Raw genomic sequence first — 18687 nt, 5'->3', positions numbered from 1 at the left:
TAGGTAAGTTGGACTTCATGAAAATGTAAAATCTGGAAATTCCCTGGTGGTTCAGTGGTTAAGTCTCCATGGTTCTCTTGCAGGGGGCACGAGTTTGATCCCTGGACAGGGAACTAAGGTCCCACATGCCATGTGGCCAAAAAAAGAAAAGAAAATGTAAAACTCTTCTACATCAAAGAACACTATCAGGAGTGAAAAGGCCAACCCACAGAATGGGAGAAATTATTTTCAGGTCATATATTTGATAAGGGATTAATGTGCAGAATGTTTAAAGAACACTTATAACTCAAAAACAAAAAATCAATCTGATTTTAAAGTGGGCAAAAGACTTGAACAGACATTTTTCCAAAGAATATATATAAATTGCCAATAAGCATATGAAAAGATGTTCAATATTACGTGTTATTAAGAAATGCAAATCAAAACCACAATGAGATACCACTTCACGAGTTTGAGCTATTATTAAGAGCTATTATTTAAAAAAAAAACAGAAAATAACAAGGGTTATTGAAGGTTTAGAGAAATTGAAACCCTTGGGCATGGCTAATAAGAATGTCAAATAATGTAGTTGCGGCTATGGAAACCAGTATGGTGGTTCCTCAAAAAACAAAAAAATAGAATTATGTATGATCCAGCAATTCTACTTCCGGGTATATACTCAAAAGAATTAAAAGCAGGGAAATCGACAGATATTTGTACACCCATGTTTATAGCAGCATTATTCAAATAGCCAAAATATGAATGCAAGCTAAGTGTCCATCAACTGATGAACGAATAAACAAATTGTGGTATATACACATAGTGAAGTGCTATTCAGCTTTCAAAAGAAAGGAATAATAATAATCAGAATAATAATTCTGATACCTGCTACAGTATGAACAAAGCTTGAAGACATTATGTTCAACGAAATAAACCAATCACAAAATACTAAAAGGATAACTACCATATGATTTTACTCTTATGAGGTACATACAATGGTCAAATTCATAGACACAAAGATTAGAACAATGGAAAATAGGGAATTACTGTTTAATGTGTATAGAGTTTTAGTTTTTCAAGATAAAAAAAGTTTTGGAAATGGATGGTGGTGATGGTTGCATAGCAAGGTGAATGTACTTAGTGCCACTCAGCTGTACACTTAAATTGATTAAAATGGTAAATGTTATGTTTATCTATATGTTACAACAATAAAAAATACACATAAAGTTGTTGTGAGGATTAAATGAGATAATTAGTATAAAGTGCTTAGAATGCTGAGGGGTACAATACTATTACTTAAGTGTTTGCCTATTAAGTATTAGCTGTTATTATACATGCTGCTGCTGCTGCTAAATCGCTTCAGTTGTGTCGAACTCTGTGCGACCCCATAGACGGCAGCCCATCAGGCTCCACTGTCCCTGGGATTCTCAGGCAAGAACACCGGAGTGGGTTGCCATTTCCTTCTCCAATGCATGAAGGTGAAAAGTAAAAGTGAAGTCGCTCAGTCGTGTCTAACTCTTAGCGACCCCATGGACGCCAGCCTACCAGGCTCCTCCGTCCATGAGATTTTCCTGGCAAGAGTACTGGAGTGGGGTGCCATTGCCTTCTTACTTTCCATCAAATGGTTATACCAGGGGCCCAATGGATGAAGTACATACAGCCAAGCCTACTGGGTTGTATGTATGCTTACTTGAACATGTTACCTACAACCCAGGTTGGTTTTAATGAAAATCTGATTTGTGTTCCTAGAAGTATAGTAAAGGGTTTTGAAGGATGTGTTGGAAGAACCAGAGCCCTTTAAAAAAATGCTGTTAAAGCAGGAGAGATGTTTTTTTCCCCTGGAGCATGTGGAATCTTCAAAATCAGGCCCTCTAGGTATTAAGAGTGGGGCTTTGGGATCAGTTGTCCAAGCTCTAATTCTAACTCCACCACTTAGATATATAACTTTGGGAGAGTTAGTTAACCTCAAGCCCCCATTTTTCCTGCTACACTATGGAGGTAATGGCGGCACACCACTCATAAACTTGTGCAGATTGAGTGTAGTTATAGAGATTAAATGGCTGACCTATGCCAAGCAGTCAATAAATGTTAGCTATTATTGATAAAACCTTTGACCTCGTCATCACAGATGACCCATGCATCTCTCCTGATGTTTCCTACTTCTAGTTTGTTAAAAGCTCTAAGTACAGCTGCTCAGGAGCTGCCTAAATGGAGCACACTTAGCAGAAGGAGTGAAGTCAGGTCATACTCACCTCGCTGCTTTGGTGCCTGTCTTGACACCTTGTTAGCTTCCCCAGTGGCTCAGATGGTAAAGAATCTGCCTTTGCAGATTTGATCCAGGTTTGATCCCTGGATCCAGAAGATCCCCTGGAGGAGGGAACAGCAACCCACTCCAGTATTCTTGCCTGGAGAATTCTGCGGCAAGCTACAGTCCATGGGTTGCAAAGAGTCAGACATGACTTAAGTGACTAACACTCTGACACCTTGTTAAGGGCCGTCAGAGCACTTCTTAGGGGCACCATCACACCAGTAGCAGGTAATTATACAGGTCTTGCAAACAGACTTTGTCTTCCTGATCACTGGCTGAAAGGATAATGTATTATTCTTTCTACTTTTCTATATCTTTCTATTTTATATAACAGGCTGACATTATGATTAGGATGGAAAATAAACTTTATTCAAAAAACATTATCACAATATTACTCGATAAAATAGAAGTCTGAAGTTACCTTTGTGGGCTGCATAATGACTGTAAACACCCATTGGATAGTTAAGCGCCTTGAGTACAGAGATTAGGCAGTATGGAATCTGCGGAGCAAGGTTGACAATGCTTTTAAGTGTGCGTGTATGCTAAGTCATTTCAGTTGTGTTCAACTCTTTGCGACCCTATGGCCTATAGCCTGCCAGGCTCCTCTGCCCATTGGATTCTCCAGGCAAGAATACTGGAGTGGGTTGCTGTGCCCTCCTCCAGGGGATGTAACCACATTTATAAGGGAGATGACAGACCCAACACAACCTTGGTTGAAACCAGTTATAGTAAACTGAATCCTGTTCATCCTTCAATGGGATAAAGAAATGAGATGCTCTGTGAAATGAATTTTTAAACAAATTATTTTTAATACATTATTTAGCCAAATACCATGTTAGACATTTAAAAATATTACTGGACTTATAAAATTCTAAAAATATAAGAAGAATAAATGTTAAAACAATGAAAATTAGCTACATTTTCTGATGATTTGAGAGGTACTTGAGGTTTCTGCTAGGCTTCAAAAGCATCATGTTGATTGTTATCTAGATACTACTCCAAATTATGGTTATTTAGATTTCATAGTTATTTGATTTTTAAATACATGATGGGAAGCTGGATGAATTAGAGGCCTCGTGGTTTTAACTCTGAAAATATTTGAACAGTATTTCCTTCTGTTTTTTTTTTTTTTTTAAACCAAAGCAACATATCTGTGTGTATCTAGAAGAGTAAGAACTCTGACACCTAATGTCTTGACTTAGCATTAATCTTTGCTCATTAGGAAGTTGGGCCATCAAGAAAGTTAAAGAGTAGGTGTGTGTTGGGCTATAAAACTCAGACAGATTGCTGCATGCTTGTCATTAGATCCATATATAGCACTGGAGATGGTGTGAGATGCTTTAAAAATGTGATTTCACCTTCCTGCGACAGCCTTGATTCTCACGGGTCTGAGTGGAGCCTGCGTTGTATAGGTTTCCTGATTGACAGCTCAGACAGGAGAGATGTTTCTGTGAGCAGCACTGCTCTATCGATTACCCATTCTCACTTTTACCCCCTCCGCTTTTGGCTCTTTTGCTTTGAGTGTGGTGTGCTTAACTCTTGTATTATATCATTTGGATGATGAAATACTGACCCCGAGGGACAGATGGTGTGATGATCGCAGGGCTCAATTTACAGCACTGTTTCTATTCCGCTTCGCTGCCCTACCTGGCTCTCTACGGTCATCCTGGAGACTACTTTTCACTATCCTTTCGAGGCCATAGTTTCTTATTTTTTAAATCCCATGACTTAAAAATTTTTTTTTTTTGGAAAGGATATGTAAAAATAAAAGTATGACATAATCTCACCACCATGGTTAAATTTTGATGTGTATCTTCCTGCTTATACAACTAATTTTTAAAAATTGGGATTATGGTTGAGAGGTGATGTTTTCTATACTGTCTAGTCTTGAATTCTGGTGTAATTATCTACATGGCTGTATAACTTTGAGTGAATTACATGAATTCTCTATGGTTTAATTTCCTTACTTTTAAAATGAGATAATAATAGTACCTACTCCTACAATTGATAGAAAGTATATTGAGTTATATAATAGAAAGTACTTAGAACAGTGGCTGGAACATTTTAAATACTAAAAAATGTTAATGAATGTTGGTATTTTTATTAAATGAGTACTATTTTTTAACCTGCTTTTAAAAAATACACTGTATTTTCTCATGTTATTCGTGACTTTATTATTTACTCATGATATGTTATTCATAAGTAATACTTGACTTTATTGCCTGACCCCAAAATCACTGTATGACTGTGTTTAATCAATGTCCCATTGTTGGACATGTATTATTTTCAGTGTTTTGCATGGTAAATAACCCTGTAGTAAACATTCTTGTGCATGAATCTTTGGCCACATCTCTGATTATTTCCTAAGGCAACTTTATAAAAATAGAATGCTAAATCAAAGAGTATTAGCCCTTTTTAGGTTTTTGCCAAAATGCCCTCTAGAAATGTCACGTGAATTTGTACTTCTGTATGAGACAGCTCATTTCCCCATAGCCTTCTCAGTAGTGGATATAATGATTTTAAAAGTTTCTTGCCAGGCTGTAGCTTTTGTAATCAGATGGTGCTCTGTAGTTTCCAAAGCTCTCCTCTTCTGACCGTGTTCATTGTTTTTAATACCAACTCACTCTTGAGTTATTTTTTCTTCTATTTTAATCTACCATATCCTCTAATCTTAGATTCCTGCTTTATTACTATTCCAAACATTTTCTTTCCTTTCCTAGTTCCTCACACCATTTTCCTTCTGTTCACTGGAGTTAGACTACAGTGTTCTGTTTGTACATTTGTAAGTAGGGAAAAACCACTAGACCATTCAGGTATGACCTAAATCAAATCTCTTACGATTATACAGTGGAAGTGAGAAAGAGATTTAAGGGACTATATCTGATAGACAGAGTGCCTCATGAACTATGAACAGAGGTTCGTGACATTGTACAGGAGACAGTGATCAAGACCATCCCCAAGAAAAAGAAATGGAAAAAAGCAAAATGGCTGTGAAAAGAAGGGAAGTGAAAAACAAAGGAGAAAAGGAAAGATATACCCATTTGAATGAAGAATTCCACAGAATGGTAAGGAGAGATAAGAAAGCCTTCCTCAGTGATCAGTGCAAAGAAAAACAGAGGAAAACAACAGAATGGGAAAGACTAGAGATCTCTTCAAGAAAATTAGAGATATCAAGGGAACATTTCATGTGAAGATGGGCTCAATATAGGACCTAACAGAAGCAGAAGATATTAAGAAGAGGTAGCAAGAGTACACAGAAGCACTGTACAAAAAAGATCTTCACAACCTGGATAATCACAATGGTGTGATCACTCACCTAGAGCCAGACATCCTGGAATGCGAAGTCAAGTGGGCCTTAGGAAGCATCACTACGAACAAAGCTAGTGGAGGTGATGGAATTCCAATTGAGCTATTTCAAATCCTGAAAGATGATGCTGTGAAAGTGCTGCGCTCAATATGCCAGCACATTTGGAAAACTCATCAGTGGCCACAGGACTGGAAAAGGTCAATTTCATTCAAATCCCAAAGAAAAGCAGTGCCAAAGAATGCTCAAACTACCGCACAATTGCACTCATCTCACATGCTAGTAAAGTAATGCTCAAAATTCTCCAAGCCAAGCTTCAGCAACAGGTGAACTGTGAACTTGCAGATGTTCAAGCTGGTTTTAGAAAAGGCAGAGGAACCAGAGATCAAATTGCCAACATCCACTGGATCATGGAAAAGGCAAGAGAGTTTCAGAAAAACATCTATTTCTGCTTTATTGACTACACCAAAGCCTTTGACTGTGTGGATCACAATAAACTGTGGAAAATTCTGAAAGAGATGGGAATACCAGACCACCTGACCTGCCTCTTGAGAAATCTGTATGCAGGTCAGGAAGCAACAGTTAGATCTGGACATGGAACAATAGACTGGTTCCAAATAGGAAAAGGAGTACGCCAAGGCTGTATATTGTCACCCTGCTTATTTAACTTACATGCAGAATACATCATGAGAAACGCTGGGCTGGAGGAAGCACAAGCTGGAATCAAGATTGCTGGGAGAAATATCAATAACCTCAGATATGCAGATGACACCACCCTTATAACACAAAGCAAAGAAGAAGTAAAGAGCCTCTTTAAAGTGAAAGAGGAGAGTGAAAAAGTTGGCTTAAAGCTCAACATTCAGAAAACTAAGATCATGGCATCTGGTCCCATCACTGCATGGCAAATAGATGGGGAAACTGTGGAAACAGTGGCTGACTTTATTTTTTGGGCTCCAGAATCACTGCAGCTGGTGACTGCAGTCATGAAATCAAAAGATGTTTACTCCTTGGAAGAAAAGCTATGACTACCCTAGACAGCAGAGACATTTAAAAAGCAGACATTAAAAAGCAGAGACATTACTTTGCCAACAAAGGTCTGTCTCATCAAGGCTATGGTTTTTCCAGTAGTCATGTATGGATATAAGAGCTGGACTGTAAAGAAAGCTGAGCATCAAAGAATTGATGCTTTTGAACTGTGCTGTTGGAGAAGACTCTTGAGAGTCCCTTGGACTGCGAGGAGATCCAACCAGTCCATCCTAAAGGAGATCAGTCCTGCGTGTTCATTGGAAGGACTGATGTTGAAGCTGAAACTCCAGTACTTTGGCCACCTGATTCAAAGAGCTGACTCATTGGAAAAGACCCTGATGCTGGGAAAGATTGAAGGCAGGAGGAGAAGGGGACAATAGAGGATGAGATGGTTGGATGGCATCACTGACTCAGTGGACATGAGTTTGGGTAAACTCCAGGAGTTTGTGATAGACAGGGAGGCCTGGCGTCCTGCGGTCCATGGGGTCACAAAGAGTTGGACATGACAGAAGGACTGAACTGACTGAATGTTGTCAATATGATAGATGGATACCTCAAGGAGATGGGAACTTCTTTTTTCCATTGAGCCCAGGTCTAACTAAAAATGAAGCCATTCCCCAAAAGACTCATCTACTTTATAAAGAAATAAGATTCCTGTTGCCTGGAATATTTCAGCCATATGGACGAGCATCTGAAAACTATAGAAGGTATTCTTGCTTTGGGCAGTAAGTCAGCCTAAGTATCAGTGTCCACCCAGTAAAACAGAAACCACTCTAAATATTTAAACATAGAAGAAATTTAATTCAGGAAATTGATTACACCAGTGACTAGAAAGCTCAGACGCCAAAAAGATGTTGAGGCAACACTGAGATTACTAATATCAGGAAGCCAGTCTGAGCCCTAGGCTAAAGGGCAGAGGGAGTAGCTGGCAAGGTCACCTGGAGGAACCTGGAGCCACAATGGGCCTTCCTGGAGCTGGACCACAGAGGTGATGGGGGTACTTCTTACCACCATGGGTGGACTGGGAGGAGAGAAATCCCCAGGTTTTTCTCTTCTCCCTCTCCAACCTCCTTCCAATGTCACCCAATGGCAAATGCAATTAGAAGCCAGTTGACACAGATATCTGTGGAATTACATGCAGCCTGTGGCCAATCCAACTGTGATACAGAGTTGAGTGAGGTAAGGGCGAGGAGACAATGTGAATGCAAACAGGCCAAGGCCTGACACAGATTCCTGGAGGCCCCCCCGGCCCACAGACAACAGGATGAAGTGCAAAGCATGGAGAGGTAGGCAGTCTTGGTGTGAATCTGGGCTCTGTCATTTACTAGCTTTGAGAATTTGGCCAAGTCACTTAACTCCTCCAAGCTTCAGTTTCCTCATCTACAAATGGGGGCAAGAGAAACCACATCTCACAGGTAATTGTGAAGATTCAATGCAATCAAAGTTGTAATATAATAAGTATTCAACAACAATTGGTTTCCTTTCATCCAATTTATGATTTTTAATATCAAGGGCAACTGGGCATGTGGTCAAGGTCATTAAGCTTCTTTGAAATATTTTGAAAGAAGGAAAGAGGGCAGAGAAATTTTCCTTTTGGAAGCTCTTCATCAGAGGGATATGATAAATTGCTCTATAATGATACTGGGGGATGATTTAAAACACATTGAGGGTATCGTGCATGATTGATTCATTCATTTCACAAACATTTATGGGTACTCACTATTTTTTTTTTTGGCAACTAAGATTTAGATGTGGTTTCTGCCCTCAAGGAGATGGCAACTGATGGACCAGAGATGCCTTGCGATGTATGATGGTATGGGAATGCTCACAGAGGAGGGAGCAATGGGATAGCTCTGTCTAGGGAAGTGGGAGAAGCTTCAGTGGGTGATGATAGTGGAGTTGTGTTTTGAAGGATGAAGAGGAGTTTTCCAGATGTAGAGGCACATGCAAAAGTGTAAAGTTACAAAAGGGCACAAGATACTAGTGGAAAGGTGAGCTCTTCACATGGACGGGGCCTTGAGGGGTCCACAGCCATGGTGGTGGTTAGAACGAGTGGCAGATATGGCTAGAAATGAAAGAGAAAGCCAGTGCATGAAGGGCCTGGCATAGAAGTTAACGACTTTATCCTATGGAGAAAGAAAAGCCAGCAGAGACTTTTAAACTAGGGAGTCTCCCACCATCTATGACCTAGAATTTCATGAAGTGATACATCATCCAGTCTCTCTCATGGCCTCAACCAAAGGGCTGATGCAATGCTAATATATAAAGCAGGGGACATATATACATCTCATACGAGATTAGAAAGCATGAATCAGAAAAATGAGCATAAGGGTTTCCCCTTAATATTAAATTCAGGGTGGAAAAAGTCATTAACTTATCCTGCAGATGCTGAAGGGCTCAAGGTAAATATTTAAAATATTCTCCTTTCCACAAAGCCAAGAATATCAGAGGTGTGAAGATGATGCTTGTGGCTATGAGACAGGATTTCAAGGATGCTGATGAAATGTCTGCTGGCAGGACCTGTCTGAATTCTGAAAAGGACCTTGTGTGGAAAGGAAAACACAAAACGATAATAAAATAGTCCGGGTGGGTCAAACAGTAAAGAATCTGCCTGCAATGCAGGATACCGGGGTTCCATCCCTGGGTAGGGAAAATCCCCTGGAGGAGGAAATGGCAACCCACTCCAGTATTCTTGCCTGGTCAGTTCCATGGACAGAGGAGCCTGATAGGCTATCATCCATGGGATCACAAAGAGTCAGACATGACTGAGAGATTTTCACTTCAATTCACATGTGTTCCAGAGCCCTTTCATGTAGATTATTTCATGTAAGCCTCATGAGAGTGGTGTGCCATGAGTACAGTCCCATTCTGGAGATGAAGAAATGGAAATCTGAGGGTTTCAGAGCTTCCTAGGATCTCTGAAGAAGTTATACCCAAGTCTGTAGCTGGACTCCTAGACACTCAGAACAGGGCCTTCTCTGAGCCCTGGACACTGCTCTGCTTACCTGTCTCCTTCCGTATGCCAGGATGGCTTCCTTGAGGTCCTGCAGTGTGCGCAGTTCAAGATCTGGCCTCTTCCTGCGGCCTTTGGGGCGGTAGGGGCCTTTTCTCCTCTCTTCGGGAGTCCATGCTGAAATAGCCAAACCTTCCGAGTAGAGGATCAGGGCGCCTTTTCTAGTGCTGAATGTTTTAGGAAGAAAGAGGCTCCATGTGTGCTGGTCAGCATTGCCCTCATCCTCTGGTTTTCTGACCAGGATGTAATCTTCCGGGGACTTCCAGTTCAAGTAATCCTGCAGTGGAAACAAAGCACCTTAAATTGGTCCCCAGTGGAAGGCCCTTTCATGGCAAATACTGCCTGGGCAAGTGTTTAACATGCTGTCTGTGACTGCTTTTCTCTGAATTGTTCACATGGTGTCACGAACACAATATTTAAAAAAATTTTTTTTTCATTCATTTATTTATTTATTTTTTAACGCCGAAAACATTTTGTATTGGGGTATAGCCAGTTAACAATATTATGATAGTTTCGGGTGAACAGTGAAGGGACTCAGCCATATATATACATGTATCCATTCTTTTCCAACCCCCCACACTCCTCTTAGCAACTGATTTTGTTCTCCACCTCTCAGAGTTAGTAGAACCCAGAACATGTTTCTCTTTTACCCCATATAACTTTCAAGAGAGCCTTTTTATGCCTACAGGCTTTAATAGGGTAGAATGTGGCTTCTAGGCCAGTTAAAATTTCCTGGTATGCAAGGAAGTAGTAAGAATTACCAAGGGCAGCAGATAACTTTGAAATTAGACCTGGAGTAGCTGGCAGTTTAAATGGGAGAAAACCATTCCAACCCATCGCTTCAGCTATATTCAGGGAGAATTTCTATACATTCCAGATGCTATGTAATGTTACCTAATTTGGCTGTTTAGGAGCCTATAAAGTAGTTACATATCTTGTAAGTAAGTGAACGCCATTGGCCACAGAGGTCTTTTGAAACTTTATATGTCTTTTAATACAGTGAAGGTCGAATATCATGACAAACTACCATGACAATGGAAATCTCTGTATGATCCAAAAATTTTCAAAGCACCCCCAGTGGATTTCTTACTCCTGGCAGGATTCAATGAAATAAAATTCCAGTACAACAAAGGAATTTTGCCACCTCTTTAAAAATCTTCTAAAATGAAAAAAAAAGTTGTTTTTTTTTTTTTGCTTATATTAAATATGAGTCCTTGTGGGTTGAATTCCAGAAGGTTCAAGGAAGCCATTGAATTGGCATGAGCACACTCAGCATTTCAACCACAGAACACGATGTCTAAAAACCCAAACAGCCATCAGCTTGCCTAGAACCCAGGTGGAAATTCTGGTCTTGTACCAAACCGCCCCAATTCTAGACCATGTGGAATCTCCTCCTGTCTAAAGTAAATGAGGCCATAAATCAGTGAGGGAGGGGGAGGACAAGGCCCAGGTGGCAACTTCCGTGGGTCAAGCAAACTACCTTATTTTCTTGAGTTTCACCAAGGAGGAGGGATGATCTCTCGGCGACCCCCATCACCTCAGAAACAAAACCAACCAAAACACACAGGGCTCAGCCCCAAGTGGAAAAACAGAACATTCCCCTCCCATCCCCCAAATATGCTTTTATTCATTGGTAAGACTCACCTCTGGTTCAAAATAGACTTCTAGCTTCTGTTTGTTCTGGACCAGCTTGCCATGTCCCCGGCTCAGGAGAGAGAGGGTGAACATGGTTTTCCTCTGAGCACCCTTCTCAAGGGCAGTTCATCTTGGTTTTGAAGGCTGAAAACTGGTCACACCTCAGGGTTTCCTGAGCTCAGCAGTGAGCCCAAGAAGACCACAAACACTGGGCCTTTTATGAAATACATTTTTTTTCACTCATACAGCAGTTTCTTAATAACAACTAGCCACACAGTTTAGACAGTGTGTGTCTTTGTCGGGAGAAAAAATAAACCACACACCCAGACTCCTCAAGCCCTGGATTGTCTGCTCTCTGTGCAGCCCTCTCTCCTCTTCGCCTGCACCCTTGTTGTGCCTGGTCCTGTTGCTCGGGTACCGGCGGTGTGCATCGGCAGATCTGGGCCACAGGCACCCTCCTTCTCACTGTGACCGGAGGTTGTTTCCTGGTTGCTATGGCAGCACAGGGAGGTGAAGTCGCTGAAGCCAGTCTAGGCAAGGCAGGGACTGTTGAGGGCAGGGTTCACACCCTGTGGGGAGGGAGGGTCAAATGGACATCGAAGGGACCAGGCTCAGATTTCAGGTCCTGATTTCGGGGATGGGGGGCATGTTGGGATATTCTTTCTGTTACAGGACTTGTTCTGCTGGTAGAGAGTGTCTCCCCCTTCTTCGGATATGAGAGCCTTTTCACTGTCAACCAAACATTAACAGACTCAGAGGAGTCGTCTAGGTCATCTAAAGCAACCTGTGACATTTTCCTTGGCTGAGCTCCAGCGTCTTCTCAGCTGGACATGAGGCCCCTTTTTCTGGTATTTGCTGCTTTGCAGGAATGAGTGCAGGACACCTGGACTCTCGAGATTCCTCTGCATACCTGGATCTCACTTGGGCAACTCCCATCTTTAGAGGGACTTCTGTGGTGGCTCAGATGGTAAAGAATCTGCCTGCAATGCAGGAGACCTGGATTTGATCCCTGGGTCAGGAAGATCCCCTGCAGGAGGAAATGGCAACTCACTCCAGTATTCTTGCCTTGGAAATCCCATGGACAGAGGAGAGGAGCCTGGCAAGCTATGGTCCATGGGGTCACAAAGAGTTGGACAAGACTGAGCAACAAACACTTTCACTTTCATCTCTAGAGGGAGAGGGTACTTGGGAGATGTGGGTAGTGGGCATTTTGGTTGTCACAATGACCGTCTGCTGTCCTGCCTAATGAAGAAATGTCTCACTCTGAGTGCCAAAGTCATCCCCTTTCAGAAACACTGTTGGGGCCTGGGCTGCTTGTTCTCCTTGTTGCTGACACCATGAGGAGGACAGGACTGAGGGGAGGTGGCCAGGGGAAAAAAAGAGACCCTTTTGCAGGTGATCTGGGACTCTACTTTGGTCTGGAAAGGCGACCTGTCCTGTCACCTGTCATCGGAGTCTTCAGGGCAGTCCTGTGGGAGTGCTCCCTGCTGACCTGGAGGAAGAAGTACAGCTGGACCCAGGCCAACGTACTGTTCCATCTCCCTCTGTGGCTGTCACTTTTCTGGGAGGCAGGCTCAAGTCTCATAAGGAAGAAATAGAGGTCATGGTGTATAATGAGATTGGATTTATCACAGGGAATCAAGGCAGTGAATGCAGAGGCTCAAAACTGAATTTAGTCAAAACCACCATGGATACCACTTCGACAGTCCTTGCATGCTATGTGCTAAGTCACTTCAGTCATGTTTGACTCTGAGACTCCATGGACTATAGCCCACCAGGCTCCTCTGTCCACAGGATTCTCCAGGCAAGAATACTGGAATGGGTTGCCATTTCCTCTTCCAGGCGATCTTCCTGACCCAGGGATCGAACCTGGGTCTGTTACATCTTCTGCATTGGCATTGTCAGGCAGGTTCTTTACCACTAGCACCATCTTAGAATGACTATTAAAAAAAATAAAAACAAACAGAAAAAGTCCAGAAAATAATAAGTGTTCTGAAGATGTGGAGAAATTGGGATCCTTGTGTATTAGTGGGAATATCAAATGATGCAACAGGTGTGGAAAACAGTATGTCAGGAATTCTTTGATGGTCCAGTAGTTGAGACTCTGAGCTTTCACTGCCAAAGATCGATTAAATCCCTGGTTATGACCAATCTAGATAGCATATTGAAAAGCAGAGACATTACTTTGCCAACAAAGGTCCGTCTAGTCAAGGCTATGGTTTTTCCAGTGGTCATCTATGGATGTGAGAATTGGACTGTGAAGAAAGCTGAATGCCAAAGAATTGATGCTTTTGAACTGTGGTGTTGGAGAAGACTCCTGAGAGTTCATTGGACTGCAAGGAGATCCAACCAGTCCATTCTAAAGGAGATCAGCCCTGGGTGTTCTTTGGAAGGAATGATGCTAACACTGAAACTCCAGTACTTTGGCCACCTCATGCGAAGAGTTGACTCATTGGAAAAGACTCTGATGCTGGGAGGGATTGGGGGCAGGAGGAAAAGAGGACAACAGAGGATGAGATGGCTGGATGACATCACTGACTCGATGGATGGATGAGTCTGAGTGAACTCCGGGAGTTGGTGATGGACAGGGAGGCCTGGTATGCTGCGATTCATGGGGTCGCAAAGAGTTGGACACGACTGAGCGACTGAACTGAACAGAACTGAACTGATGGGAGCTAACATCTACAAGCCATTTGGCATAATACATAAACAAAAAGCTGTATGGCAGTTACTCAGAAAATTAAACATAAATTACCATATGATCCAGTAATTCTACTTTTGGGTGTATGACCCAAAAGAAGTGAAAGCAAGGAGTTAGATATTTGAACATCCATGTTTATAGCAATGTTATTCACAATAGTTGAAATGTGGGAAAAATTCAACTGTTTGCTTGACAGATGATAGATGAATGGAAAAACAAAGTGTGACAAATATATAAAACAGAATATTATTCACCCTTGAAAAGGAAATAAATTTGGATACACGCTACAATATAGATGAACCTTGAAGACGCTGTTGTTCAGTTGCTAAGCTGTGTCCGACTCTTTGTGACCCCATGGACTTCAGCACACCAGTCTTCCCTGTCCATCACTGTCTCCCAGAGTTTGCTCAAATTCATGTTCATTGAGTCAATGATGCTATCTAACCATTTCATCTTCTGCTACCCCTTTCGCCTTTTGTCTTCAATCTTACCCAGAACAGGATCTTTTCCAAAGAGTCAGCTCTTTGCATCAGGTGGTCAAAGTATGGGAGCTTCGGCATCAGTCCTTCCCATGAATATTCAGGGTTAATTTCCTTTAGGATCAACTGGCTGGATTTCCTTGAAGACATTATGCTGAATGAAATGAGACAGTCACAAAGGAACAAATATTGACATTGCATGACTCCAAATGTATGAGGTAAATACTTTGAATAGTTGAATTCATAGGGACAGAAACTAGAATGATGTTTCCGAGGAGATGTGGGAAAGGAATGGAAAGTTAGTGTTTACTGAGTACAGAGTTTCAATTTTAGAAGATGAAAAAGTTCTGGCAATGGGTGGTGGTGATAACTGTACAATAATGTGAAAGTACTTAATGTCAATGAATGGTACATTTAAAAATTATTAAAATGATACATTTTATGTTATGCATACTTTAGATTTTGAGCTAAAATCTAAAAAAATGTAGAGCAAAGAAAATAAAAAACTGAATTTAGCACTTTGTAATCTGAAAGCCATTGGTCAGCATTACTATAGAGTGAACTCCTTACAGCAGATGAGACAAAATTCTACAAAATGAAGGTTCCAAGGACTTTTAAGTTTCCAGGACTTTTAAGCTACTGATGTTCTCTCCCATGGGCTTCCCAGTTGGTGCTAGTAGTAAAGAGCCCATCTGCTGAGACATGAGTTGGATCCCTAGTTTGGGAAGATCCCTTGAAGGAAGGCATGGTAACCCACTCCAGAATTCTTGCCTGGAGAATCCCATGGACAGAGGAGCCAGGTGGGTGACAGTCCATGGGGTCACAAAGAGTCAGACACAACTGAAGTGCATGCACGTTCTCTCCCATCATCTTCTCCATCCCTGAAAGGTCAAAAGGACCTTTCAACAAAGCTCTACTAGAAGATTACTACATGTGAGATGTGGTCTCTGCCCTCAAGAAGCTCCCATCAGGGTGAGAAGACAGGTGTGTGGGGACCAGCATCTGAAAGATGATGTGACAACAGTGATTTGGAGGTGGAAATGAGCAGGTGCTCTAGGAAAAGAAGCAAGGGTGGTGGTGGCGTGATGCATGGTGGTGGTGGCGTGATGTGTGGTGATGGTGGCATGATGCATGGTGATGGCTGGGTGACGTGTGGTGATGGTGGCGTGATGCATGGTGATGGCTGGGTGATGTGTGGTGATGGTGGCGTGATGCATGGTGATGGCTGGGTGATGTGTGGTGATGGTGGCGTGATGCATGGTGATGGCTGGGTGATGTGTGGTGATGGTGGCGTGATGCATGGTGATGGCTGGGTGATGTGTGGTGATGGTGGCGTGATGCATGGCGATGGCTGGGTGATGCGTGGTGATGGTGGGGTGATGCATGGTGGTGGGCCTTGTAGAAGGCCATGAGGATGAGGGGTACTAGAGGTGGGCTTTAATGGACATTCATGGATGGTGAGCAGGGAGGATGAGAGGGGCAGGAGCCGTGGACAGGAAAGTCTGAGATCTCTAGCAGAGGGCCACTTTCTTTGGTGTAGCCAGCTTCTTCGGTGTAACCACAGCTTTGGCTCCCACGGACAGGGATGAAGCTGGAAAGACGGGCCAGCTAGCCAAGACCACGAAGGCAACATGTCCCTGCAAAGGCATCTTGGACTTCAATCTTCTAGTAGGATTTTGAAAACAGGGGGTTGTTGTGATTCTACCTGGATCTTAGAACAATAACTCTGAGAACAGTATAAAGGATGGATAGAACAAGGGATGTTAGCTTATCATAAACTTCTGGGTGAACTTTTAGGACCTTGCATCCCATGCCAAACTTCCCCTGGATTTGAATGAATTTGTTAAATAGGCCAGGAATAGTCACTTGCTAAATAGCCTTTGAGTGAGACATAGAAGGGAAAATTCCATACCAAGTGTAATGATATATAATGTTGCCATTTCACATGTTAGCAAGGTTATGCTCAAAATCCTTCAACCTAGCCTTCAGCAATATGTGAACCAAGAGCTTTCAGATGTACAAGCTGGATTTAGAAAAGGCAGAGGAACCAGAGATCAAATTGCCAACATTTGTTGGATCATGGAGAAAGCAAGGGAATTCTGGAAAAACATCTACTTCTTCTCCATTGACTATGCTAAAGCCTTTGACTATGTGGATCACAACAAACTGGAAAATTCTTAATGAGATGGGAGTACCAGACCACCTCACTTGCCTCCTGAGAAACCTGTATACAAGTCAAGAAGGAACAGTTAGAACTGGACATGGAACAATGGACTGGTTCAAAATTTGGAAAGGATTACATCAAAGCTGTATATTGTCACCCTGCTTATTTAACTTACAGGCAGAATATATCATGTGAAATGCCAGGCTGGATGAATCACAAGCTGGAATCAAGATCACCAAATGTCAACAACCTCAGATATGCAGATGATACCACGCTAATGGCAGAAAATGAAAAGGAACTTAAAAGGCTCTTGATCAGGGTGAAAGAAGAGAGTGAAAAAGCTGGCTTAAAACTCAACATTCATAAAACTAAGATTGTGCAACTCGTCCCATCATTTCATGGTAAATAGATGGGGAAAAAATGGAAATGGTGGCAGATTTTATTTTCTTGGGTTCCAAAATCAATGTGGACAGTGATTGCAGCCATGAAATTAAAAGATGCTTGCTTCTTGAAAGGAAAGCTATGACAAACCTAGACAACATAGCAAAAAGCAGAGACATCACTTTGCCGACAAAAGTCCATATAGTCAAAGTTGTGGTTTTTCCAGTAGTCATGTATGAATATGAGAGATGGACCATAAAGAAAGCTGAGCATCCATTATCAGAGAAATACAAATCAAACTACAATGAATTATCACCTCACAGTTGTCAGAATGGCCATCATCAAAAAGTCTACAAACAATAAATGCTGGAAAGGGTGTGGAGAAGGGGAACTCACTTGCACTGTTGGTGGGAATACAAATGATACAGTCACTATGGAAGAGACAGTATGGAGATTCCTTTAAAAACTAGAAATAAAACCACCATATGACCCAGCAATCCCTCTGCTAGGAATATACTCTGAGGAAACCAAAATTGAAAAAGACATGTGCCCCAATGTTCATTGCAGAACTATCTACAATAGCTAGAACATGGAAGCTAGAGGTCCATCAACAGATGAATGAATAGTGAAGCTGTGGTACATATATACAATAGAATATTACTTAGCCATAAAAAGGAATGTTAAGGTGGATGAACCTAGAGCCTATTAAACAGAGTGAAGTAAGTCAGAAAGAGAAAGAAAAATACTGTATAGTAACTCACATATATGGAATCTAGAAAGATGGTACTGATGAAATTATTTGCAGCACAGCAATGGAGACACAGATATAGAAAACAGACTTATGGACATGGTGTGGGGGTGGGGAGGAAGGAGAGGATGAGATGTATAGAGAGAGTAACATGGAAACTTACATTACCACATGTAAAATAGATAGTCAATGGAAATTTGCTGTATGACTCAGGGAACTCAAACAGGGGCTCTGTAACAACCTAGAGGAGTGGGATGGGGAGGGAGATGGCAGGGAGGTTCAAGAGGGAGGGGATGTATGTGTAGCTGTGGCTGATACATGTTGATGTTTGGCAGAAACTAACAAAATTCTGTAAAGCAATTATCCTTCAATTTAAAAATAAATTAATTAAACAAAAAAGAAAGCTGAGTGTCAAAGAATTGATGCTTTCAAATTGCGGTGCTTAAGAAGATTCTTGAGAGTCCCTCGGATAGCAAGGAGATCAAACCAGTCAATCTTAAAGGAAATCAACCCTGAATATTTATTGGAAGGACTGATGCTGAAGCTGAAGCTCCAATACTTTGGCCACGTGATGCAAAGAGCCAACCCACTGGAAAAGCATCAGGGTCCATTGGAAAAGACCCTGATGCTGGGAAAGACTGAGGGTAAAAGGAGAAGAGGACAGCAGAGGATGAGATGGTTAGATAGCATCACTGACTCAATGGACATGAATTTGAGCAAGCTCTGGGAGATAGTGATGGACAGGCAAGACTGGTATGCTGCAGTCCATGGGGTCACAAAAAGTCGGACATGACTTAGTGACTGAAGAAGAACAACATTTTGAAAATGCCGCTGCTCAAGGGAGATAGTAAGGAGCATAAGAGGAAAGTGATGGAGTAACTGGAACTTGGATGAGAGCCATTGTTGTTGGCTATGGAATAACTCCAAGGTTTCCATTGGCAATTCTTTC

At 41.8% G+C, this 18687-nt stretch overlaps 1 protein-coding gene across 1 annotated transcript in view; it reads right to left on the bottom strand.

The window, feature by feature from the left end:
- KIAA2012 (KIAA2012 ortholog) overlaps window positions 1-11358 on the bottom strand; it is a 128760-nt gene extending 117402 nt beyond the window's left edge. The window contains exons 1-2 of the mRNA XM_055573114.1: window positions 11275-11358; window positions 9623-9907 (exon numbers count right to left, since the gene is read on the bottom strand). Coding sequence (XP_055429089.1) covers window positions 9623-9907; window positions 11275-11358 — 369 coding nt within the window. The remainder of the gene's footprint in view (window positions 1-9622; window positions 9908-11274) is intronic.
- Between the last annotated feature and the right edge of the window lie 7329 nt (window positions 11359-18687).

Source organism: Bubalus kerabau, chromosome 3, assembly GCF_029407905.1.
Source record: "Bubalus kerabau isolate K-KA32 ecotype Philippines breed swamp buffalo chromosome 3, PCC_UOA_SB_1v2, whole genome shotgun sequence".
Lineage (NCBI taxonomy): Eukaryota > Metazoa > Chordata > Mammalia > Artiodactyla > Bovidae > Bubalus > Bubalus kerabau.
Note: the sequence above shows the minus strand (reverse complement) of the source record. Positions and strands in the feature narration are given on the sequence as shown.